The 27733-nt window shown below is 41.5% G+C and overlaps 1 protein-coding gene across 1 annotated transcript in view; it reads right to left on the bottom strand.

The window, feature by feature from the left end:
- The window catches only part of cep192 (centrosomal protein 192), a 174309-nt gene that overhangs the window by 66065 nt on the left and 80511 nt on the right, over positions 1 to 27733 (bottom strand). The window contains 15 exon segments of the mRNA XM_034173891.1: positions 4004 to 4094; positions 5430 to 5615; positions 6047 to 6165; positions 6574 to 6666; positions 8696 to 8835; positions 8990 to 9053; positions 9266 to 9406; positions 9781 to 9906; positions 12243 to 12473; positions 12712 to 12860; positions 16394 to 16585; positions 18276 to 18936; positions 19024 to 19156; positions 19601 to 19724; positions 22964 to 23447. Coding sequence (XP_034029782.1) covers positions 4004 to 4094; positions 5430 to 5615; positions 6047 to 6165; positions 6574 to 6666; positions 8696 to 8835; positions 8990 to 9053; positions 9266 to 9406; positions 9781 to 9906; positions 12243 to 12473; positions 12712 to 12860; positions 16394 to 16585; positions 18276 to 18936; positions 19024 to 19156; positions 19601 to 19724; positions 22964 to 23447 — 2934 coding nt within the window.

The raw sequence follows: 27733 nt of genomic DNA on the forward strand, positions 1-27733 counted from the left end.
TTGTGGAAAAAATAAATAAATTTTAGTGAATTAGTGCATTTTATTGCTCATTTTATTATTTTAATGATAAAAATCACAAAAATTAAATTTTTGCACATTTTTTCTGAACTGAGTATATCCAGCAGGACCCCACTGATGTGTGCAGTAATTTTTGTCACTACACCTTATAACAATGATGTCACTGAAAATTTAAACAATGAAAAATTCCCTTAAATTTTTAGAAAGACATTTTTCCAAACTGAGTGCTATAGTATAACCAGCAGAAGACCACTGATGTGTTCAGTGAATTTGGTGACACTACACCTGAATTTCTTTAATATTTTTGTGGTGTCTCTTTTCATTTTTGCATTTTGTAGACGGTCCCTAAGCTTCCGTTTCTCCACCGCTTGCTCGTTCAGATCAATATTGTTTTTCCAGCTCAGAGGACGGCTCATATGGATAAAAATAAGGTTGTAGCTCGTTGTCTACCTTCCTGAAGTTATAAACTAGCATTGTTTGTGTTTGACTATTTTAGGTCAACAAACGCTGAGTCATTAATTATTACACTGAACACAAATGCACACAAACGTGCTGACAGGCGATAGCTTAATGCTAACTTTAACATTGAACATGCCATAGACATGTTAACGCATTAGTATCGCTCCCATTTTTAAGTTATAAAATATATTAACTGTTTCAGAAGACCATAACAGGTTAGTTGAACATAAAAAGCTAAGTACTACTCACAGACATATGCTGATTAGGAAAAATGAATATAATGCAATATAAAAACCAACAGCTTTGCATCAAGGGCCGCTTGCTGCCCAACAAGATGTCTGATTGAAAAAAGCAGAAATCTGTCAAAAAGCAGACATTTTTCATCCCTGGTTAAGAGTTGCCCCAAGCCTTGTGAAATTTTGTACAATTCTGATGAACAATTTTGAGATATAAACTTTTGAGATTGATGGCGCCCCCCTAATGTCCAGTCGAAACTATTTTTGCAGCTAATGGTGCAGTCTCTCTGCACCATTATGCATGAGATAGGTGAGTTTTGTCCATAGCGGAGTTACTGTTGTGAAGATGAGCCCAACTTCCTGTGTCATGTGTTTTAAACAAGAAGTTCATGTTTTATTTCTCAGGGAGCTTCTGGCCCATCAAGCTCATTTTAATAACTTAAGCTTCTGAGGTTAGTAGACTCTGTGTGCAAAGTTTAGTGGTGATCAGAGCAACGGTCTGGATTGCATCTCAAAAAGTCAGTTTTGGATATTTTACCAATTTGTGAAAATGGGCGTGGCCTAACTTAGCCAGTGAACGTGTTCATATAAGGAACTTTAATGTGTGACGCACAGTGGTGGGCACACTTCCGATAATCCGATAACAGATAATTATTGAAGATAATGTTTTCATTATCGGATTACCTTTTTAGATAAATTTAAAAACCATCATCGAAGTAATTATCTTCCGATGAATTACCGTCCGATAACTTTTAGACCAATAACGTACTAAACTAAGCTGAACAGTGAAAAACATTTTTAAAACTGTTAAAGCTGTTGAGACCTACCTGTTAAAAGTTTCCTAATAGGCATGTTGTTCTATCCTCTGTAACCAAAGGAGAACTGATGACCAAAAAAAAAAGTCATTTCCTTTAACACCATACAGATATAATCGCAATGTCACCAAGTCATCCAGAGGCATACATGTTTAACTTATGGTTCAAATTTTAACCACTCATTTTAGACAAGTTATTTAAAATTATTGTCATGTCTGAAGTTTATAAAGTGAAAATATCAGATATGTTTTCGTTTTAAAGTAATGTGCTAATTTTTAAGGTTTTCTGAGCACATGCTGTGCCAGGCAGCAATGCATTATGGGTAGCATAAGGTAATCTCAGACGTTCACGACAGGACAAATGTATTTCAGACACTCTGTTCAGGGTCCACAGATAACAGCATTAACCTCTAGTGCCTAAAACTCTTGTGAATATATTCTCTGGGTTTATAGACGTTAGTGTATTTGCGTTTGTTAAATTCCACGCATCTTAAATGTAGCAGACACAGATTATCTGGAATTTTGTTTGCCATTTTTTCAAGGCCGCTACTGCCATCTACTGGCCAGGAGTGTTCATGGCAGTATTAAACATCTGGGTACATGGCTGCTCTCAAAGTGTTGGTATTGTCCACTGTCCAGGCGCTTTTTGTGTGCATATATTTGTTAACTTTGTATTCTGAAACTACGGTTAGAAGTAATTCTGACTCCTTATCGGTCCACACGAACGAGGTTGGCGCCATGTTTTTAGTTTTTGTGGAAGTGACGACAAGAGAATAAGGCTCCTGATTGGATAGAATTTTAATCAGTACCACCACCCAAAGGTTTGGCAAACTAATTACAACACATTTATACGGTTCGATGTGGATGGATTTTTTTTTAAACGACGTAGTATGGATGAAGTTTCTTCCCCAAACTGAAAGGGTAAGATATTCGGTTTTACAAATACCCGACAATGTGTGTACATGGCCTTATGTCTGTGAAAGGCACTATATAAATAAATTTACTTACTTACTTACTAATAAGTGCACATTTTACAACATCATAAAAGTTTTAAAACATGCAATTGCGATGACACTTCCAGGGCTCTGTAAAAATGCCTGTTTTTACAAATAAAAATGGTATATTTTACAAAAGCACATTTATCTTTAAACCAACACACGACACACGTCACATTAATGTGTTGGTTTACATAATGGATTACTGAACCAATCATTGTTTAGCACTTTTACCCAGAATGCTTTGCGTCTGTGTTTGTTACAAAACCTCAGAATTAGTGCCTTATTCAACATTAAAAGATATATGTTATATTTTAACTTTGTACAAATGACAGAATTGACATTAATGGAGTTATTCTATCAGTATTTTCAAAAAACCATAAGTTAGTATTTTTCAAGACCTCCGCCTGACCGGAGTGTTGAAATTGATAGGGAGCTGGCCTTATGGCTGCTCTCGGTGTGCCTCTGTTGTGGGAGCGCTGTTGTAAACAAGAGCTTCCAGCAGGGGCAGAATGTTGAAAGAAAAATGATTATGATTAATAAAGAGTTGATTTTGTGGGTGCTCTCAGGATTTGTCTGTGCTGCTTCCTGCAGGGGGCAGCATGGTCAAACATTCTTGCTTATTCTTTAGGTCTTTTACCGCTTTTGATGCTTTCAAAAGTAATCGTGTTAAAAATCAATTTCAGCTCTTTAGTAACTGCAAATGTCCCATAGACAACACCGGAATTTATTGGTTATCGGTTATCTGTAACTTCCGATACATTTTTGGGTGGTTTATCAGTTTATCTTTATCAACGATAACTTTTCAGTTATCTTATCTGTTATCGAAGTTAATTTTTTGGTTATGTGTGCCCACCACTGGTGACGCACAGTTTGGGAGTTATAGCCCAGATCGCAAAAGTGCCGCGGACAGGTGGATTTGTCTACATTTTTTGCAGCCGAGTTCTGAAAATGGCACCTCTACAGCTTGTATGGTCTCGGCTGCAGTAGTGCATTTGGTGGGGTACTAAAAAATAAAATTCAGAGCGAAAACAATCGTTTCAAGCCCTACTGGACTGGAAACAGCGGCTGCAAAGCAATGCTGTCTCTGGTCCATTCGGGCTTGAACCACTAATAAATTTTTAAAAATAAAAAACAGAACAAAAACAATAGGGTTCCCAGTGCTGCTGGAATTGGGAACAGGGGTGTTCTGCAACTGCTGTTCCCAGCCCTAGCTGTTTGCAGGTCATTTAAAGAACTTTCAGTGGTAGGCCAGAGACTGGCAGCAAACACTAGTTGTGAGAAAATATTTCTTACATTTTACATATTAACTAATGAATAAACAAGCTTTAAAACAACTGATATTAACAAAGTAATCACAGGTTACACCCATGTAAACTAGCTGTACTTGCAGCAAATCACTAAGTTAAACAGTAATCAGTAAATGCAGCATGTCGTGTTACGGAAAAAAACAACCTATATATGGTAAGTGTTCCGTCTACCTGAAAGCAGTCCTGGTCTTGTCCACGAATGATGAGGCGTAGCTGCTGTGTGTCTTTGGGCGAGTTGTTTCTCAGAACCAACTTCTGTTGACTGATAAACAGCAGTGGATTTTGTTTATGCAACAACAGTTTGTAAGAAAAAACATGTAAAACCTTTATGCGAGGCAAACTGCTTAACCAGAGTTCCAAGGGCAAGTCTTCATCCTAGTGTTGAAATATGCATGGAAAGGCAAACTCAAATTTGGACCAGGATTACTCCTTCATGGAATAAATCAATCATCCTGTGGGAGATGACTTACTGCTGGCTGTACTTTACCCCTTTCTTCACTGAGGCAAAATAAATTGCGCATCATGTTGAAAAAGCTTGTGAGGAGTAAAACTCCCAGTAGATGGCCTCTGTCCCGTCACATGAACATTAAACAAACCTTAGTACAATAACACAGATTACCAGGGTCAACTTCTTTACAGATTGCTTTTTGGTGAATAACTGATACCTGTAGGGCTGAAACGATTACTCGAATAATTCTTTTACAAAAAATAATCGAGGCAAATTCTGTGCCTCGATGCTTTGTTTAACGTTGTAGTGCATATGCCAGGCCTGTGTGTGGCACTGTAACGTCCCCAGAAAAACAACAGAAGACTACAGCATGTGCTCAGGCCGTGTAACAGCTAATAATTTAGCCCTGAAAGCTACCGCTTTCCAATGTGACACAGAGTAAAATAAAGCCTTTTAAGAGAAAGAGGGTCCACACTGATCATCTGAAATACTGCACATTTAAAGTGAAGTAGTGTTTGTCTATTTAAAAAAAAAAAAAAACACTGTCTGCTCGAAGTGGTGAGTGACTACTGACCTGATGGCCGGCCCGGCCGGGTACCCACAGTCAAAGCCGGCTGCTGTCTGTTTTGCTCAGACTCGCATTGAGTGTATCGCTTTTTTTTTTTGGTCGACACACAATGCTTCACAAACAAGGTAACTTAATAAAAAAACACAGTGACTGCGAGCCTTGCATGTTCAACCTCCAGCTGAAATGCATCTGCTGAATCACAGAGAAAGAGGGATTAAAAAAATAAAAAAATCACGTATGGACCCAGTCCACCAGCTTCAAAAAAAAAAAAAAAAAAACAACTCAAAATGGTTAAATTATACAAGTTGGGGGAAAAAAGAACAGAAGGCCACATCCCATCACCATTTCAGCAAAATGTCAAGACTTTGGCACAGCGACATTGTGCCATTGCTTAGGGAGAGTCCTGGACTACTGATGTTGTTTAAAAACGCAAAAGTACTTTTTATGTGATTACTCGATTAATCGCCAGAATAATCGATCGAATACTCGATTATTAAAATAATCGATAGCTGCAGCCCTAGATACCTGTACACATTTTTTTTTTGGCAGTAAAATTAATGATAAACTGAGAAGTTGCTTACACAGCTCTGCCCAGAGCGACCCCTCCCCAGGCTACAAATTGTTTATTTGAGAGTATCGGTGGAATGTCGCCGACCACACCGGCGCCCAAGACTGCAGCGGGTCTCCCAGAACCCTCCAGAGAAACTTCTCCTTTCAGAATGACTTCATACTGAGGCCCTGAAGGCAGCACCAAGATGGTGAGAAGACTGCAAGACAACAAATACAACCACAGACACAGAGTGACACGTATGCACAGTCTGCACAAATTAACAGCGAATACAAAATATTACTTAAAGAAATAGAAGTGGGATAAAGCACAACTGAATACATATTGAACTGTATGAACAACAATAAAGTCAACCGTAAGGTTCTATATTATTTCCCAAAACTCACTACGATAGGCATCCGAGACTCGATACATATCAGGATACTGATACATTTATGTGCTTGATACTGCTTATCTAAATTTTATTTAAATGCATGCATGTATTAACCAAGTGTGATGGGTTTAATCTTGACTTCACTGTCCACAAATGTCTACATGTGCTGCAAATGGATGAATTCCAGGTTTTATTTCCGAGTTCTGCACCACAGGCTTTAACACCTCAAGGGATATTTTCCATTTGAATTTTTGTACCTTTCTCTGTACTTTCTGCTGCCGTGTGCTTTGAAAGTGATCACAATTCCTTGCTCCTCTCCCACACTGAGGGAAAGTTCATTAGGCATCACTGAGAAACAGTCTTCAGTGTCACTGCTCTGTAAACAAGATCACAGAGGGACGAAATGGGAAAATAAGTGAGACCAGAGAGCAAACACGGGGTGGGATGCAATACGCAGGTGGAAGATTAGGAAGGCAGCTCAGGGGAAGAGATAGGAAATTGAAAAAATTATGAAAATTAGATAAGTGAGGCTAGAAGAATGAGCAGAGGCAAACAAGAGAAGAAGAAACGCCAGAAGGAACACTTAGAGAGCTGCAGAAAATAACTGAACATAAACACAGCACACAGGGAGGAGGGCTTAAAGAATATAAAAAAGAAGTAAAGCAGAAAAACCATGAGCAAAATATCAACGGGTCCCCGCTGTATGTAGCAGTCTGAGCCCTGAAATGCCACAGAGGCTTAGGCAAACCCCAGATCTAATAAGAAAAGTAAAGGTCAGAATTACCTCGAGTTTTAGCTGCACATCAATGTTTCCTGCATTCTTTAATGGCAGCATCTGTTGACTCGATTTACCCAGCGCAGCAGACAGGCAGACCGTCTAGACAAACACAGAAACCAAATCCACAAATCAGACAAAAAGCTCAACAACTAGAAATATAATTATACACAAATATGTGGAGGGCGGGGGGAGACTGACTCAACAGCACTTTATATTTATACTTTATTTTGATTTTTGTTTTTGTGTGTGTTGGATTTTCACAGCATCTGCATGTGAAAAGAAGAAAGAAGGCACCCGATCTAATGTGACCTCTTCGATCATTCTCTACACATCCGTGTGGGATTCTTGGATTCTGGATTATGCAGACTTCGTTGTCTGCAAGAGCAGCTAATAGCTCCGTCACACTGGACCAGCCAGGGAAAAAACAAAAACAAAAAACAAACAAAAAACTGTGCACTGGTTAGCATCAGACAGACATTTCTACCCAAAATTCCAATAGGGTTGATCTGGGGGAAAAAGGAACACCAAATGGCCCCCGTATAGAGTTGGGTATCGAGAACCGGTTCATTTCGAGTATCGTTAAGAAATGATTTGATCCAGTGATATATCCAGTGAATAGCCTTTTTGCTTAATGATTCCCTCATCGGTCCTTCAGAGCAGCCGTTGTTTTTGAGGGTGTTTGTCGGGAAAATGATCATTCCTCTACGTCGATTACAGACGCTCTCAAAGCCATTAAAATATCACGAGTCACTTTCGTGTGGATTAAAGTCACTAACTGGGACTCTTGTCTTGTTGCAGTCAAGAAACGAGTATTGTCCTCTGTTCCGTTGGCACAGCTCCAAACGCTGTGCCGCTCTCTGCCGAGACAGAGTCCGGTCGGAATTAATAACTTCAAAACAAAATGCCGCTTTGAATAAAATGACACCTCTCTACAAACGTAATACAGACAAGAAACTACAATTGACTAAAATGTTTTTTTTTTCCCCCAAAATGAGATGTGCTGCATTCTTTATGAATTACATCCAGACGTTCAGCGCAGCCAGCTGCAAGAGCTCAGCTCAGATGTATGGAGAGACATTCATGCCAACAATGTCTGAAAGGAAATGCTTTTGACAAAAACTACAGATTTTGTTTATTTCTATTTATGTCCAGAGATCAAGGATCCACCATGTAGAGTTAATTATGTCCAAAGTTTAAGGATCCAGTGACCAATTTCATAATTATTTACTTTAAGACTCAATAAAATGTTGTTCAAGTTCAATTTAATCAGCTTATAAAGCGCCAAATCACAACAAAAGCAATCTCAAAGCGCCTCACACAGAACAGTTCAACATAAAAAATTTAAATAAATTAAAAAAAAATTCAAAACATAAATAAAACAGAAGTAAAATAATAAAACGGATTAAAAAAAAATAAAAACTATTCATAAGAAAGAGAATGAAAATAGGCTTTATGTCTTGACTTAAAAATGTCCACGGACTCTGACTTCCTCACGGTCGCAGGAAGACTGTTCCACAGAGCGTGTGCACGATAAGAAAAAGCTCTTTGACCCGCTGACATAGAAAACCTGTAAAGCCTACTTTTAGTGCACAAAAAATTCACAAGAGGAATCGAATCGATAAGCGGAATCGATAGATAAAATCTTATCGATACCCATCCCTCCCCCCTGTATGTGAGCATGTGCCATGCATGCTGGCCCGGTGTGCGCCTCTGCAGAGCACACAGGGGACACAATCACCAGCACCAACAGCCCTCAGCACCAGCAGAGGGATTACTTCTTCATATCTGAGAACTGTAGCTGCATATTAGAGAGCTGCAAACATATTTTACGTCTGAGCACGTTTTTGTACACACGATGCACAATATTATGATTTACTGTAACTGTCCTGGCAAATTTAAGAGAATGTCAGGTCTGATCTATTTGTGTAGAAACGTGCAGTACATGCATACCACACACACACACACACCTTCAGCCACTTATCTGAGATCAAGTCACGGGGGGGCTGGGTCCTATTCCAGCAGTCATAGGGTGTGAGGCGGGGCACACCCTGGGCAGGACACCAGTCTGTCGCAGGGCGTCACGCTAAACACTGCAAAGCTAAATGCACTCAGTGGCTGTTTTTCTTACCTGCAGGTCTTTTGGAGCGTGGACTCGTGCAGTACCACACCTGGCCCTGAGGGGAATACTCTTGATCACGTGACTCGGGCCGGGACAGTCCAACTCGATGTCCACCCGAGCACTGTACTCATCAGCTGGACCGAGCTCACCTGAGATGTATGACCACAAGGTGGCACTGTCAAGCCCAAAAACTATGTCTATTTTCTTTTAAACTGTGAAACAATCATCTGAAAAAGTGTTTGAATTGTACAGTTTTGGTTAAACACAGTGAGGAATGTCAGCGAGTCTGACTCATGAGATTACCTGAAGAGGCTGCGTACTTCTGAGGGGCCTTGAACTGAACCCACACTGCAAAGCTCAGTGGGGTCTGAAAAGAAAGATTTAAATCTGAGCTGTGGTTTGGCCCACAATTATAATAATGGGTCTTCAAAAACAAATCAAAGCACACAGAATAATTTAATTAACTTGCACTATGACATCACAAAGTCATTCATTTTATGGTAAAAACACAAACATCCAACATGAAATGAGACCAAAGTGACTGAAGTCACAGTTCAGTGAGTATTTTGTAACTCTTACCTCTCCACAGCTGGCATGCATCACGTGATTCATCACCGATGAAGAGGACACCTGGGTCATGTGACCAGCATGCTGCGCTGTGTCTGATGCAGTGATCATGGACTGTTTGGAGAAGGAGAAGCACGGCCATGCTGTGGCATTCTGCAGAAATGACATGCATAGTTTATGGAGTTTTTCCTTAAAACAGTCACCCAGTCCTCGCTCTCAAGAAAAATCTGCACTTACTCAATATTGTGTTGATGTCTTTTGTGATATAGTGGTATATAAAAAAAAATATATAAGATACTGGATCATCCTTAGAGGAGGCAGCAAGGTTATCATACACTAAAATAAATGTAAATGAGAATTGTGACCCGAGTTTATTCTACGTTAGTTAATCTTGTTATACTAACACAAAGAGCACCACCTCCATGGTGGAGACATTTACACTGCTGTTGCCACTGGGGGTCACTGTATTGCTGTAATAATTAGCAGTGATGTGTTCAGGTGTTGAAGGGACATCTGTGTTAACTCACAGCACTGATGACCAGACGAATGGGGACAGTCGCACGAGTCCTGTTCCGGAGTCTGAGAGGAAGCGACCTGATGGTGGTTTCAGGTAAGTCTCCAAAGTCCAAAATGCCAGATTCACTTACTTCAACCTAAGAATCAAATTTAAGAAACTTATGTGACATTTTGTCATGTGTTTGTCACACAACGACCACATTACATCCAAACAATGTCTGCACAAGACTCATGCTTGAAAGCAGCGCGCCCACCAGGCCATGTTTGGTGCCAAGTTGTCTTGAGCAATGACTGCGTGGCTCCTGAGTGAGTCACAAGTTCAAATATCGTGTTCAAAACTTTCAGAAGCTTCCTGGCAGCATCACTTTGACTCCCGCAAGTTGGTGCTCAATTTTCACACAGAGCGCGGAAAGACTGAGCCCAGGTTGAGTACAAAGTGCATGCTGGAATTCATCCAGTTACACGGAGTTGTTCCAGGCTTGATCTGGGTTGAGTCGGGAGTTTGACTACTAAGTTCCAGATATATAAAAACCACTTATCAAACTGTGCAAAGTGGTGCATCTGCTCAGGAGGCTCCAGCACCAAATACAATCAGGCAAGAGCAGCTCGTTTAAAAAAAAAAAAATCAGTAGAGGCGCAGAAAGCTGTAAGTCAGCCCATTACGGCACAAACCTCCACCAAACCAGTATGTCCAGAACTCTGCTGCGAGGCTTCTGACCCGCACCAACAGGAGAGCCCACATCACGCCTATCTTGGAATCCCTCCACTGGCTCCCTGTTGCCTCCAGAATTAATTTTAAAATCTTGGTTTTGACTTTCAGAGCACTACATGGTCAGGCTCCTGATTACATTGCTGACTTGATTCAGCCTTACACCTCAGCCCGCAGCCTCAGATCTTTAGGTCAGAAGCTGTTGATGGTTCCTCGAACCTCCTTTAAAACTCGAGGAGACCGATCTTTTAAAGCCGTAGCGCCTCATCTCTGGAACGAACTCCCTCTGTCCCTGTGAACCCTGGACTCTGTTGAGATGTTCAAAAAGCAACTAAAGACTCTACTTTTTAAACAGGCTTTTCATGGCCAATAATCTTTTAGTACTGAGTGTTTTACTGTATATTTTTATTTTTTTACCTTGTAAAGCACTTTGTGACCCCTGTCTGTGAAAAGCGCTATATAAATAAAGTTTACTTACATACAAACTCTGCCAGGTGTCAGGGTAGAAAGCAGATTTTAATTCAGGGCTGTGAAATGAAAATTGTGAAATCCGAGGAAAATTTGCAGGGGGTGTGGAGAGCGCAGCCCCCCACGGGCTGGGGTTTAGGGCCAGTGGGGCCCCAGAAACCAAATAAATTTAGCATCTAATGACACATTTTCAGCATCTCCTGGAAGAAAAAAAAAAATCTCTAAAAAGTGCATATTTAAATGATCCTAGATTCAACCTTCCATTTGAACTGACAATGACAATGCTGAAATAACAGAATAGGACATGAAGTAGGACCTGGAGTGATTTTCCTGATTTTATTTATAAACCAAATTATGCATTAACTCAGAACAATTAAACTACATGAAATTAATGAAGACTGAAAAGACTGTTAAAGCATTTCAAAAACCACAGCTAAAGCTTGGAGAATATTTTGAAAATCATGGTAAAATATCAAAAACGTACCTTTTTGTAAAAAAAAAAAAAAAAAAAGTCACTTATATTCTTGTGTAAATTCCTGTAAATCCATTCAAAGCCAGTGTCTTTTTTTTTTCCAATGAAGGAAAGTCTACATGAATTTTTTAAAAAGTCACATAATCTTGTCTGAAATCCTGTTTTAACAGCACAATGTTTATTTTCCAGAGGCAAAAAATTCTTACCGTGTTTCTTGAGGGCACAAGATGCAGTGAGCATTTACAGTTTTTTATCTTTCAGATGTGTTCGTGACAATGAACTTTAAATTCAACTCAGCGCCAATTCCACAGATTCTTGTCTAAATACTTTTTCAAAAAGGGTTTCTCGCCATCTTCCCTCCGTGACAGACATGCCACAAAATTCTTCTTTTAAAAACTTGATGGCTCTTAAAAGTTTGGCTGTCCACATGCAACATTTAGCTTAAAGAACAGTGTCTTGGAGCAGGCACACAGCGTCGCCGTAGCAACCAACCAGTCCCGCTTCGCGACAACTGTTGCAACAGCCACGCTTTGAGAGAGGCATTTTTTTTTTCCCCACTGACTTCCGCGGATCCGAGGACATAGATTTGTATCTGTTATACGGATTAGTGTCCGCGACTTGTAAAACTTGCATAATGTCGTGTAAAAAAAAAATAAAATAAAAGGAATGCTTTGCAATAGGCATTTTAAAAACTTTGACATCACGATTACAGAGTACAACACGAACACCCCCCACCCCTCCCCATATTGAAATCTGTGGAATTCCTCAGATCTGCTGAGTTTTCACAGCCCTGTTAATTTTAAAGTAGCAACTGGCACCCTCACCTCCAGTGATGGCTTCTCAGCTATGGCAATCAGCACCACCTTTTTCGCAAAGATTCCGGCCCGGGCAGCCACCTCAGAACCAGCCGAGGCGGGCCAGGAGGAAACGCTGAGGACACACTGATAAACTCCCGCCTGCGGAGGCAGGAACAACACCTTCTGGTCTTCTGTGCTCTTTGGCCCAATGATTGTTTTGTTTTTGACAATCAGCCACTGGTACGGCAAACTATCCACCTGTGAGAAAGATCGAAGGAAAAAAACAAATACAAACAATAGCGCGCAGAGTGACAGAACTGAAGTGATCGATTATTCAATGATAAAAGAATAATAATTAATGGCACATTGAATGCTGCTAAATGACTAATTGTCTTGATAATTCCCAGTGGCAGATGTTAAGTCACAAAAACACTTTTCCAGTTCAGTACATTCTAAGGATGCAGAGAAAGTATATAAATGCTTCCTCTGGCCTCACCTTCTCTCCATCAATGGCAAGGCTGGTGACGGTGATTGACACTTGCTGCCACCTCTCAGAGGGATTGAAGAGGCTGAGGCAGGTCTGAGAAGCAATGCCTACACAACAGGAATGATTGAACTGCAGCTCCTCCGGCACGACCACTTGACCTGAGGACAACACTTGTGGAGGGAAGATATCATACAGAAGAAAAATGTACATATGCAGACAAAACGCCACTTTGAATGCAAACAGTAAGAAGGCCTTATATTAGAGCATATACAATACTGTCTGTCACTAAAGTTAAACATTCTGAACCTAACAACAAATCTCTTACAAATGTGAGAAATATGACGCACCAAACAACAAACCCTCAGTGATCTGTTTATTTTCTGTCTGTTCAGTTGCTCCTTTGATGAATAAGTAATGTATTTTCTGAAATGTATGTAGTTTTTTGTTTTCCTTTTTTTGTTGTTTTTCCTGGTCAAGCAGAAGGTGGCAGTAATGCACCACTAAACTGGATGCCAACCACTTTAAAAGATGAAAGTCTGAATGGCGACATGATGGGTCAAAGAACAAGTGAAATTAAACTAAGCATTCAAGCTGAAGGACCGCAATCTTGAATAAAGAAACCCAGTCTTGACGTTAGACAGCACTCAACTTGTATGCACTTCATGGGACAGCCACAATAGCAACGACGAGAACATCTAGGTTAAGGTAAGGCTTACTAGGAAAAAAGGGGGGAAAAAAAAGCATAAATTGAAAGTTTAAATTAAAAGATGAAAATGCACACGTTTAGCTTGTTCTTGATGTTTTTGGTTTTTTATAGTCTTGACAAGAAGCAGTTTACTACTGAGTTCTTTGTGCCTAATAATACATAATGTACACTAACATTAAATAGTGCATTAGCTTCGGCTTGCTAATGCAGTGTTTGTTATATGTATAAATAATACACCAATTAAATTAAATTTGCTTCTTGTTGCATGAACCAATAGCACCAAATTTCAAACAAATAAATGCAACATTACAGACCAATGTGACATTTTTTGCTTTTTTTTAACCCTCTTCATGGCACATTTTTATACCTACTAATATTCTGGTGTGACATAGTCCAGAAAATACAGCACTGAAAATGACCTTATCTTACAACAGTGAGAACATTTGCGAATCCCCAATTTATTTTTACCTGCAGGTCTAGACAAAGCTTGACTCCGTTTGTCAAGATATCACATATACATTGAACACACAAATGAAGGACTTTCTTTAAGTCCCCTTCACACACAGCACGATTGATGCCGACTAGTGCACAAAGGAGGAATTGCATGCCATTCGTGAAAAATCAGAGCCACCTCTAACATCTCGCACACCTGTCACTACAACCATTCGATCCCTCTCTTGGCAGGTGTCAGCCAAATTCCAGGTACCACTCACGCACATCCAATACCACTCGCAGAGCACTTAGGAAATGTCTGGCCATTCGCAGTCAGGATGAAAATGTTGAGCAGGCGACTACTTTCAAGCTGGCTGTGGAATTTATCTAAGTGCTCCCACGACTGTAGCGTCGCCAAACAACACATGTGGCATGACAGAGTGTCAGCTCCACCCTCAACACATGTGGCTGCGTGCGTACTGCGCCCCCTGCCGTGCGTGTGTTTCACGCCCCCCCACTCTGGCTGGGGAGCAGCCAACCAGAGCGCACATAGCACAGTGAGGCGCCTGTCAGCTGATTGCTGGCCAGAGACTCACTGGCAACTGCAAATGATGGCTCAGTGTACATGACATGTCACATTAAAAACACAGAGACCACAGCCAGAACAGGTACATAAATAATTACTATAATAAATACATACACAATTACATACCAAAATAACTTAAATAAATAGAGATCTCAACAGCAGCAGCTGTTGAGGTCTGTGGTCCTGGACGTCACAGATGTAGAACACGTACCATGTTTTGAAGGACATGACCTAACAACTGTTCACAGTGACGCATGTGTGTGCTTGCTGCGGTCACGTGGAAATAAATAAAACATATATCGTTTTGCAACAGATTGGAGCGCGCGTACAGCATATACATTGACAGGCTATCCCAGGTGAAACGGGCCGTCAGATCACATGGACACGCAACAGGCGATCTGAATGTCACGTCTGTCTGACAGGACACGTGTGTCCTGTGAGCAGCGCACTGCAGGACTATATGACAAACCAACAGTGTGACAAATATGCCACTTTCAGTCACGTGTCACCAAAAATACACCGTAACAAATGTTTTGTAAAGTTATTACGGCACTTTTTTCATCGGAATTAAAGACAAAAACTTTTTTTTCTATGCGTCGTATAATTTCTCTCTTTTAAAAAAAGTTTATCTCCTTTTTTATTTTAGACATTTTAAACTACTTTGTAAGACAGCGAATGTAGCACAGTTTCCATCTGTTAAAAAGAGCTTTTGTATATTGCAGGTTCGAATCCTGTAAGTGGCATTTATTTTTTATTTAACCACAGGGTTCTGTACTGGGTCCCCTTTTATTAATTATTCATAACAACCCAGTGATTTTCACTAATAATGTCCAGTGATTGTATTAAGTATTTATATACCCGGCAGCACATAATGAGTGCACTGCTTCATTCATGTCATTTTATGACTGTTCGTCTGTGACCATGGGTCATATACAGAGGCGTCATACTTGTATTTTTCGTTCGGTAAGGGGGAACAAATATTGGATATTGCGGTGTTTTTTGTTGGTGCGTAGTTTGTTGTTTTTTTTTTTTTCTCCGCATCAGCGGTGCGATGTGGTTCCACACGCTCCAGCTACTTTTTTATCTCCTTATCAGCAGTGCAATGTGGTTCCACACGATCCAGCTGGTTTTATTTTTTTTCATCTCCACATCAGCAGCGTGATGTGGTTCCACAGGCTCCAGCTGTTTTTTTTTTCATCTCCACAGCTGCCGCACGATGTGGTTCCACACACTCCAGCTACTCGCACTGTGTTCGTGCACGAGCGAGAATGAAACCGTCGCAGCGGCATCATTCACGCCTGCCCGACCATCTGTCCCTCCAGACGTCGGCTCGATGTTTCCGTGGCTAACTCATTTGGGCTGTTTCGCCGTGATTCGCCCTGATTCCTACTTATTCATGCTATATATCAAGGGGTCCTCAACAAAATGAACATGGTCATTTCACCAAGCCTTTGGAGAAGTCTGACACAGACCATTTTTTGATTTTAGCTTGGACTTAAATGGGCTGCATTTCTGCATCTGATACAGGCGCTCACATTACTGAATGCTGTCCTCACCTATTCATACACACCGATGTCAGGGCGCTGCCATTCAAGGCGCTCAAATGCAATCAGGATCAAATTAGGAATTATGGAAGTTGCTCAAGGGACCTCAGTGATTTTCTTCTCTGACAGGGAATCAAACAGAGGATCCTGCGGTCACAAGCCCACCTCTCTAACATTTAAACGCTGGCAAAAACTTTCTGAACCCTGGTATATGCAATAAGGGTGACCAAACACCCCGTTTTTCCCAGGACATGTCCTGGTTTTTGTGTCTTTGGTTATAGATAGTAGTTTGTAATATAACAAATTTCTATCCATATAGAGTAAGCATACTTAAATGTACTGAAATTATAAGGCATCTTTGTGTAAACTTCAAGTATCTCATTTCCGGGCTTTCCAGCTTTCTTACAACTCTGTGGTCACTACCTCCGATTTCCTCGAGACAGCTGGCCACCAGTGGTTCTGCAACAGATTGACTGTAGGGTTTCACCATCAACCCCATGTCCTGTTGGTTCTGACTGGGTTGTGGAAGGTGAAAAGGTCCAACTCCTCCAGAAATCCTGAGGGGACCCGATGTGGAGTGTAGGTGTTTAACCGTCAGTTCACTGCCGGGTAAACCTGAAAATAAACATTGTTTTAAGAAAACAACAGCATCATTAGCTGCAAATGCTAGCTTCCAACTTATCTTAGCTGTGTATTTCAGCAACATTCATTGAAACTACACAAGGTTTTTTTTAAATAATGCAAAGCACATTTTGTTTACATGTTGTAATGAAATGTGTTTTATAAATAAAATTGTCTCATTTTGCTTTTAATAATCAACTGGGGCCTCATGTACAAAGTGTGCTTAACCACAAAAAAGTAGGATATGTCCATCTCCAAGCCAACATTCAGATGTATCAAAAGTGAAATGACCGTTGAAATGTGCGGCGCATCACGCAAAAATCCTGGCTGGTGTATGCATGTTTCTACAGCTATTGTTCCACTGCCGAAACGTAGAGGTGACGCTGGGAACCAAACAGGAAGTCAGAGTGACGTGCACACCACAGACACACTGATGAACAATTAACACACCCACGTGTTTGCAATTATATAGATGGATATAAAACCATGCGCAAAGTGATGCGTAACAGTTGCTGCGTTAACGTCAGAGGACCTTGCAAATGGTGCAATCTGGCGTCACCGTGTATTCATGGAACACAAGAATTTACTTGCAAATGACAATAATTCGCTCATAAATCAATTTTGATTAACAAGGCCACTGTTACTGGAGTTGTGCACAGAACTGCGGCCATCCGAGAGCACAATACGGTGAGGAGCCAGGAGGTTGCCTGTGCCCACACAGGTGCTGACAACACTGTGCTTCCTGGCAACAGAGGCATTCCAGAATGAGCTGGCTGATCAGTCAGTAGTGTGCCAGTCAACCTTGAGCCGAGCCAGCTGTGTGGAACGCAATCATCCAGAAGTCATCCAGATACAGCCCATTCTAAATTTCCATTTGCTTCTAGAGCCGGTTTCCATGTAATCGAAGCTATTGACTGCACACATATTCACATCGTATGTGATGCACAAATGTGCATCAGACTGGTGTTTGGCATGGTGCGCGATGGCAGCTGCTCAATCAATCAAATTTATTAATCCCACAAGGGGCAATTAAGTAGCTGCTTGCGTGTAAATAGTGTATTTGTGTAATTATTTTTTTTTTTAATTTATTTGTGTAATTTTACTTTTTCTTTATTTTTTTTCTTCATGGTGAGAGCTGCAGAGCTTCACAGGCTTCCTTTGTTCCGTATTTGTTAATAAACGCATGTGTAAGTTATAAATGTCACACTGTCAGTGGAGGCGCACCTCATCTTTTTAAGGTCAGTGTATGCATGCCGTTTTGCATGTGGGCGTCACACATGCTCCGTAGCTCCCACAAACATTTTACCAGTTTCATGATTAATCAGTTTAACAGCGTATTGAATAAACTGTCCCTGAGTGTCTCCATGTCATTTACAGTCATCTATAGTATAATTTATTTTCTGTGTTCATGTTGTCTGAAGTGACGTTCTGGGGAATCCCTGCTCAAAGAGCTTATTTGCATAAAATTGCATATTTAAACAGGGCGTGGCCAGGGAGGAGTTTGGTTCCACGTTCAGTGGGATGTACAAATGGAACATGTGTGGATCCATGCCTACGCACACTTTGATACATTTGAATATTTTGTGCTAACGCCAGTTTCTGGGTATTTGCGAACGCCATGTTTCAGCAGGAAATTCACAGAAGTCATTGTACTTGAGGCCCCTGGTATCTTTAAAAGGCATGCCTGTAGGGAGTGCACTGTAGAGGCCAGGCCTTGCTGCTGTCATGTGAAAAGCAGTAGGATGTAGTGGAGCGTCGGGTACTAAGTAATGCTGAGGCAGGTGGGAGGTGAAGAGCGAGTGGCCAGTAAGGAGGGACTGGATAGTTCCTCTGTGGGGAAGGTCCATCAAGCCAGCGCCTGGTGGCTTAAAGCTGGAGACTGGAACATAATGGAGTCCGTCTGAAGAGAAGGCTGGAGGCATGCTCAGAGCACCAGTTCCCCACTGATGGGAAATCTGGGGAGCTGTGGTGAGACTGGGTTGCTGGATGTTTAGATTACTGCAGTAGCCCGAGTCGACCTTGGTAAGTGGCCTTACTGTGTTCTCAGAGTGGCGCTTGTAGTTCCTGCATCCTGCTTGAAGATTACAGTTTCTGTCACCAGTACATGTGCAGCTACATTCACTCTGGCTGCGAGTACAGCTCAGACCAGAACTAATTTGAGCCGGCGCCGGGCTTTTGCTCTTCTTTGGCGGTAGAGAGTCCAGACTTTTTGAATGCTGTGGGAGAACCTGGTCCAGGCTTACAGGTGGGACAAGAACATCAAGGTCAGACTGTATATCTGGTTCCACGGGTGGGATCGGACTGAATCTGATAATGGTGGTACTCAGTGCCATGGAACAGTTATCCTGAGAACAGCAAAACAGATTGATATACTCAACATTTACTAGCCATCTAGTCTGGTAGAGATCAGTGCTGATCTAGCTTGGTTGTACCTTTTGCCTCTCGGGTGAAGGCAGAACAGGGCCATCGTTCCTCGAGACGTATGTGAGCCTGCTGAGACTAGGGCTGGAGCAGACGGACCGAGGAGAGACGTCAACGCCTGGACGTTTCTCTGCCAACAAAGTACTGGAGCAAAGTAAATAAAGAAATATATATCATCTTTTAAAACAACATCACAAATATTAATCTGACTACAGAGTAAATATGAAAGATAAGTGGAATATTTCCTCATTTGTCTGGTAACAATTTTACAACATGAAGTTTAACTCCTCTTGATATGACAGTCTGACATGGAATCTGGGCCCTGAAGCGCCAGTGGGTCTCAGGGTCCAGATTCCATAATACAAGACAGACTACATCAGCCAAGACTGGTACCCATTTACAGCTGGGTGGACTGGAACAATTCAGGTGAAGTGTCTTGTTCAAAAACACTGACAGCTAGCATGACTGGAAATCGAACCCTGGTCTACATATTGGTAGTCCAACTCCGTATCCAACTGAGCTACCTGCTCTGCATGATACTTAAATCAACATCAATCCATTTTAACTCAGAGAGATGACCTATCATACCCATCAGCAGGGGAGAGGGAGGACTGGCTCGGAGAGGAGTGAGTAACTGGAGATGTTGACGGTCTGAAGTTACACTGCGTCTCCTCCACAGTGACAGACTGCTCAGAAAAATCCTTCAGCAGGTCTGAAAAAAAAGCCCCCCCCCCAAAAAAAAAAAAAACAGAATACATTTATTCTGCAGCATTTCACTTGCTAACCTTCCACAGATTCTGGATGAAGTTCTCAAACAGTTCAAAATGCTGATGTTAGTGATTTAACCAACGTCAAGAACTACGACCATATTACAATACTACCCCAGCTGCAATATCCTGTACACACAGTATCAGAACTTATCTAAAATGCTGAACAAAAAAGCACCTATGCCAGACACTGTGTTCTCAAAATGCAACTCTAAAACAACAAAGGTGAAAAAGAAGTCAGCAGGTTACATCTGACAAAATACAAGCGTCCAATTCTGTGAAAGGCAGAATTTAGATGAACCCAGTCTCTTGATCATATGCTGTATTTTATGGACTACAGTAGTGTTCAGAATAATAGTAGTGCTATGTGACTAAAAAGATTAATCTAGGTTTTGAGTATATTTCTTATTGTTACATGGGAAACAAGGTACCAGTAGATTCAGTAGATTCTCACAAATCCAACAAGACCAAGCAATCATGATATGCACACTCTTAAGGCTATGAAATTGGGCTATTAGTTAAAAAAAAAAAAAAAAAAGTAGAAAAGGGGGTGTTCACAATAATAGTAGTGTGGCAATCAATCAGTCAGTGAGTTTGTCAATTTTGTGGAACAAACAGGTGTGAATCAGGTGTCCCCTATTTAAGGATGAAGCCAACACCTGTTGAACATGCTTTTCTCTTTGAAAGCCTGAAGAAAATGGGACATTCAAGACATTGTTCAGAAGACCAGCGTAGTTCGATTAAAAAGTTGATTGGAGAGGGGAAAACTTATACACAGGTGCAAAAAATTATAGGCTGTTCATCTACAATGATCTCCAATGCTTTAAAATGGACAAAAAAAAACAGAGACGCGTGGAAGAAAATGGAAAACAACCATCAAAATGGATAGAAGAATAACCAGAATGGCAAAGGCTCACCCACTGATCAGGTCCAGGATGATCAAAGACAGTCTGGAGTTACCTGTAAGTGCTGTGACAGTTAGAAGATGCCTGTGTGAAGCTAATTTATTTGCAAGAATCCCCCGCAAAGTCCCTCTGTTAAATAAAAGACATGTGTAGAAGAGGTTACAATTTGCCAAAGAACACATCAACTGGCCTCAAGAGAAATGGAGGAATATTTTGTGGACTGATGAGAGTAAAACTGTTCTTTTTGGGTCCAAGGGTCACAGACAGTTTGTGAGACGACCCCCAAACTCTGAATTCAAGCCACAGTTCACAGTGAAGACAGTGAAGCATGGTGGTGCAAGCATCATGATATGGGCATGTTTCTCCTACTATGGTGTTGGGCCTATATATCGCATACTAGGTATCATGGATCAGTTTGGATATGTCAAAATTCTTGAAGAGGTCATGTTGCCTTATGCTGAAGAGGACATGCCCTTGAAATGGGTGTTTCAACAAGACAATGACCCCAAGCACACTAGTAAACGAGCAAAATCTTGGTTTCAAACCAACAAAATTAATGCCTCGCAGATATAAAGAAGTCATGAAAAACTGTGGTTATACAACTAAATACTAGTTTAGTGATTCACAGGATTGCTAAAAAAAGCAGTTTGAACATAATAGTTTTGAGTTTGTAGTGTCAACAGCAGATGCTACTATTATTGTGAACACCCCCTGTTCTATTTCGATTTGTGAGAATCTACTGGTACCTTGTTTCCCATATAACAATAAGAAATATACTCAAAACCTGGATTAATCATTTTAGTCACAAACCACTACTATTATTCTGAACACTACTGTATGAGGTCTGTTAGAAAAGTATCCAACTTTTTTTTTTTTTTGCAAAACCTGATGGTTTTGAATCACGTGTGCTTGCATGAGCCATCCTTGAACCTTTGTGCGCATGCGTGAATTTTTTCACGCCTATCGATTGGGTCATTTGCTGGTAAGCAGCATTTGTGTGAGGTTGTGTGTAGTTCTCTCGACGGATTTTCATTGCAAGGAAAATGACGGAACGACTGGAGCAGCGCTACTGCATCAAATTTAGCCAGAAACTGGGCGACAGCCAGGTGGAAACCATTCAGAAGATTCAGACGGTTTTCGGTGACAATCCTATGGGCATCACACAGATTAAGGAGTGGTACAACCGGTTTAAAGACGGCCGCACAACAGTGGAGAGCAAGCCACGCTCCGGTCGGCCATCACCATGCTGAAATGACCAGGTCATTTCCAAAGTGAACGCTGTGGTGATGCGGGACCGTCGTGTGACTATCCAAGAAATTGCAGAAGAGGTGGACATCAGCACTTTTTTGGCACATTCCACTGTGACAGAAGATTTGGCCATGAAAAGAGTGGCGGCGAAATTCGTGCCGAAGCTGCTGACGGCGGAGCAAAAGCACCTTCATGTTGAAGTTTCACAGGACATGCTGGACTCCGAAAAATGATGCCCACCTCTTCCACGATTTCTCGGATAGTCACACGACTGAAAAGCCACCGAAAGCCGTCTGAATCCGCACGTCTTTCATTAAAAAAATCTCCTTTAACAGTGGAATGTCCGGATAAACTGCTGATTCTGACCTCTTCTGAAAGTTCTCTGTTCTCTCACGACGTCCTGGGTCAACAGAGGCTTAAATTTGGAGGTTTTCAGCTTGAAACAGGATGACGACATCGCCTCGGAGCACTGCGCGACGTCCCGCTCCGTGGGAAGTCCTTACAGAGATAGAAACAATCCAAAATCTCTCATCAGGCTTCAAAATTTTCACCGAAAACCAGCTTAATTTGTCGAATGGTGTCCACTCGGATGTGCCTTACAGTTCTGGAAAACGTTTTGATGAAGCATAGCGCCAGTCTCTCAGCAACTTCTCAGACAGAGGAATTCCAACGAGGGGGCTGGACCACTCCTCCCACAAGGCGTGCTCACAGGCGAATGACGTCACCGACAGACGTGAAAAAACTCTTGCATGCCCACGAGGGTTCAAGCTTGGCTGATGTAATCAGACGTGATTCAAATCCATATGATTTTTTAAAAAAATAATAAGGTCGGATACTTTTCTAATAGACCTCGTATACACACACGCACACACACACCCACACACCCAAGTCCGTACGGAATATCGTACGGGAAGTCAAACTAGTGCAACTTGTAGTCTGGAAAATTCTATGCCGCATTCTGCAGTCAAAAAAGTTGCTAAAATAGTTTCATGTCAGTCCAAAAACCACTTGGATAGGGGGCTTTTACTCACCAGTTTTAGTTGTAGCATCAGCCCTGCTGTCTGCAGAGGCTTTGAGTGTAGACGAATGCTCAGAGCCCACAAACCGCCCGTCAGACCCAAGTGACGTACGATAACGGGGAATAGAGCTTCTCCTTGCACTGCTCTTATTACAGGGAAATGTTGCAGCTGAGTTGGCAGGTGGCTGCTGTGCTGAAGCGGTTGTCTCCCCTCTTCCATCTTCAGTTATTGTTCCTGTGGGTTTCTGCTGAGTATGACTGTCCCGTCTCAGAGCTGAGGTTCCTTGTTCCTGTGGAGGTCCAGGCTGCAGGTACCTGTGAGAGCTGCTGAGGTGTTCAGCCCACCCTGTGAGGTCAAAGGTGGCGTGTGCAACAGATGCCTCACTGCTGCTGGAAACATCAGTCTGTTTCAGATATTTCTCCACATCGAAAGTAGAAAGCTCGCCAGCAAGTGTGCTTCTCTGCATCAAGGCACCCTGGCCCTCCTCAGAGTGGACCTACATGGGAATAAGATCATTTTGTGCTCCCACTGTTACAAGGAAAGGCAGAAACATCTACCAAGGAAGTTATATTTTTCACTTAAAAGGTAGCAAGATTTTTCAAATCTATTGACTCAATTTTCTCAAATCAGAATAAATCTTGAATCCAAGAACATTCAAATATATATAGTCTCACCTGTTCCGTATGCAGGGACTAAGGGCATATTAAGGCCTGACACATAAAATCGTTAGAAGATTGCCTGGCATCAGTGAGAAGCTGGATGTCCAGCAACTTCCTACTTTTTAAACTCTGATAAGACTGAAATAATGGTTCTTGGTCCAGTGAGACATCAGCATCAATTTGACCAGCTAACACTTAGCCTAGGCTCATGTGTCATACATCACACTGACAAAGTGAGGAACCTTGGGGTAATTTTTGATCCTACGTTGTCCTTTGACCTCCACATTAGAGATATTACAAGGACTGCTTTCTTCCGTCTGAGAAATATAGTGAAGATTTGTCCCATCCTGTCTATGGCTGATGCTGAAACCCTGATTCATGCATTTGTCTCTTCTAGATTGGACTACTGCAATGTTCTATTTTCTGGTTTACCACAGTCCAGCATTAGGGGTCTCCAACTGGTTCAAAATGCTGCTGCCAGACTTTTGACACGAAGCAGAAAGTTTGACCACATTACACCCATTTTGGCATCTCTTCACTGGCTTCCTGTCCCTGTGAGGTTAAATTTTAAGGTTCTGCTATTAACCCATAAATTTGTTCACAGACTGGCAACTCCCTACTTAGCTGACCTAATTACACCCAATGTACCGGCCCGAGCTCTGCGTTCTCAGGGTGCAGGACTACTTTGTGTCCCTAGGGTGAATAAAACGTTTGCGGGTCACAGCGCTTTCTCTTACTGTGCACCTGTTCTGTGGAATGATCTCCCTGCGTCAATAAAACAGTCAGATTCTGTGGAGACTTTCAAGCCCAGACTTAAGACACACTTTTCCCTTTCGTATGGCTAACATACTGGCACAGTATGTTACTATGCTTTTTACCCTTTTAAATTCATTTTATTAGGAAACAGAGCGGGCTGCGGCCTCAACTTGATCTAAAGTCTGGGTCTTTTAGTGAAGCTTACGGCTAGTGCCTGGCGATCACTTTAGTATTTCTTCTTGTTGCTTAATGCTGACAAATTATACTGCATTTGTCTCTTGATGAGTCCACCTATAGAGAGGAGGTGCAGCGGTTGTCGGTCTGGTGTAGAAAGAACAATTTGATCCTCAACACCTCAAAGACAAAGGAGATGGTGGTGGACTATAGAGGGAGGAAAACAGTCATCCAGCCACTGGTCATCGATGGGGACTGTGTGGGTCTCTGAATTTCATTTTCCGGGCGTGTATTTGAGAGACAACCTGACTTGGAGCACAAACACTATGGCTACCATCAAGAAGGGACAGCAGAGACTATTTCCTGAGGGTTCTCAGGAATAACCATCTGCCACAGAGACTGCTGGTGTCTTTCTATGACTGCTCCATAGACAGCATTTTGACCTACTGTCTGTGTGTGTGGTTTTCCAGCTGCACAGCCACAGACAGGAAAGCTCCCCAGAGGGTCGTCACCACAGCCCAGAAGATCACTGGTTGTCGCTTGCCTTCATTAGAGGAACTGTATACAAGTTGTTGTCTCAGGAAGGCAAGGACTATAATCAGAGACCCCTCCCATCCTGGACACTATTTGTTTGAATTGCTGCCATTAGGCAGACGATACAGGGCACTTAATGCCAGAACAAAGAGACTTAAAAATAGCTTTGTGGGAAGAGCTATTTGTGCACTGAATGCTGCTGGACTTGCCATTTTATGATTGCGATTGAGTGTTTTCAATTAGGTTTTATGTAGAATTTTTTTAGGGTTATTTATTTATTTTAATGGTGCTTTTAAGAGATCGTTTTTAATTTCATTGTCATGCACAGTATTTTTTCTGGTATCATGTACAATAATAATAATTTGTTGTCTTTCTGCTGCCTAATTCTGCGCTCTCTCTCACTCCTCTCTCGGCTCATCCACAAGTGGGAGTGTGTGTATTCTTCTGCAAGCCTCCAGTCCTGTACACCAACATGGACTCCTAAAATTTCCTGTATATTTGTGTTTTGAGTTTTTCCTTACCACTGTCGCCTGTGTGCTTGCTCCAGGGGTTGGTAAGGTTAGTCCTTACTTGTCTGAAGTGCCTTAAGGCAGCTTTGTTGTGATTTGGCACTATATAATTGAAATAAACTGAACTGCATTAAAGGAACCCCCACTGGCATAATGGGGAAACTCCAACAGCAAAAATAAATTTGGCTGCTCTTGATGATTAATCCTGTGTGGTAATCAGTGGTGGGCACAGTTTTGCCAATCTGCTAACTGCTAATTAGCGAAGATAACTTTTTCCTTAGCGGATTAGCTTTTCAGCTAATTTTGAAAACCACCATTGGACCAATTAGCTTCCGCTAATTTACTTCTGCTAACTTTCAGTCCGCTAACATTTTTTTTTGCTGGTATAGTGAGTAAAGCTTAACGGTCAAAAACATTTGTAAATCATAAAATTATGTCTGTTGCATATTTTTGCAACAGTCAAACGGATGTGAGCTCAGCCCTCCCCAGCAGAATGGGGCCGGCAGACTGCCGACGACACAGACGTGTGCCAGGAGACATCAAAAGCAAAGCACTTTTCACTCATGATTTCATTTATAAACAAAACTAATTCTGGACAGTTTAACATTAACAGCAACTCCGTCATTTTTATAAATGAAAATATCCCACATATCTTTTAAAGTTATGCACTAATCTGAAGTTTTGAATGCTAACAGACACATGCACCAAAAGGCATTGTAGGAAATGAGACACCCCTCTCATCACCCCCCACCCCACCGGTCAAAATGCATAGAACACTCCCATCTACTGGATGCAAGTGTGAATAGCGACCAATGTGTGATCATTGATCACAGTAACACACAACTTACTGTAACTTGTGTTTTGGTTTTTACAAATAAACGTGTATTTATAAACATGTAATTTTTTCATTTGTAAAAAACAGGCATTTGTCGCTATTCACATGCCCATCCAGTAGATGACAGTATTTTATGCATTTTTACAAGGGAAGGGGAGTGATGAGAGGAGACTCATTTCCCATAATGCCTTTTGGAGTGTGTGTCAATTAACACTCAACCTTCAGAATTGGCAAATTACTTTAAAAGATATGTGATATTTTCACTTTGTAAAAATAACAGAGTTGCCGTTGATGTTGATAAACTGTCGGAATTAGTTTTGTTAATAAATGAAACCAAGAGTGAAAAGTGCTTTACATTTGATCTCTTGTGCCACTATCTGTGTGTGTATGTTAAAACTAAAAGGACACTTTTGTTGGCAGCAGTGGGCCGGGTGCATAAAGAGAAAAGCTCTGGCTTGTTGCTTGTTTTGGGTTTGTGACTGCCTTTGATTTTGCTCGGAAACCCCTGCAGTGCTTAACCTCAAAACTGGCCAACAGTATGCTGAGTCAATAATAAAAGTTATCGGTTAGCATTTAGCTGTAACTTCAACTACATTTTAACGTATCAGTTTAGTGTTATAAAAATTAACTTTTCATTTAGCAGATTTACAGTGATCAAAGCTAACTTTTCGGTTAACTGTGCCCACCACTGCTGGTAATACAACTAAAACGTGTCCATTTTATGACAAAAACTATGTAGAACACCAGTATAGAGGTCAGAAGATTTTTTTTTTTTTTTTACATTTGTGAATTTTAGAGAAACGAGGAATTTACATTTTATGCAGCTGGTGACCAAATGGCTTGTGCGCTTGGTTTCAGTGCGTTAGGTTCCCGGTTCAAACTCCACCCCTGCCACATTTCTCCATCTAATGTGGACTTGCAGCAGGAAGAACATCCAGCATAAAATGTGCCAAATCAAACATGCAGATCCACCTTGGACCTGCTTGTGGCGACCCTGAGTGAAAACAAGGAAGCAACCAAAGGGACTTACTACTTTGGGGAATTTAGATTCTATTTCATTCCTTCTGACCACCACAGAGGGGGGGTGGTGCTTTAGCACCTGGATTATTCCATGCACGCATGTGCAGAGGTTGAGTCTTATACCAAGAATATCATGCAGTAGGCGAGACGTCAGCGACAGTACATGAGAGCGCATCACCCGGCATTCAATTCTTTTTCTATCTTTGGCATGGGAAGGAGAAGGTCCAACTTTTTCAGATCGTTTGTCTTATTATCAGAGCCTAGCAACATTCTGTGTTTGGAACCGCGCATACGC

This window comes from Thalassophryne amazonica, chromosome 7, assembly GCF_902500255.1.
Source record: "Thalassophryne amazonica chromosome 7, fThaAma1.1, whole genome shotgun sequence".
NCBI classification, from domain to species: domain Eukaryota; kingdom Metazoa; phylum Chordata; class Actinopteri; order Batrachoidiformes; family Batrachoididae; genus Thalassophryne; species Thalassophryne amazonica.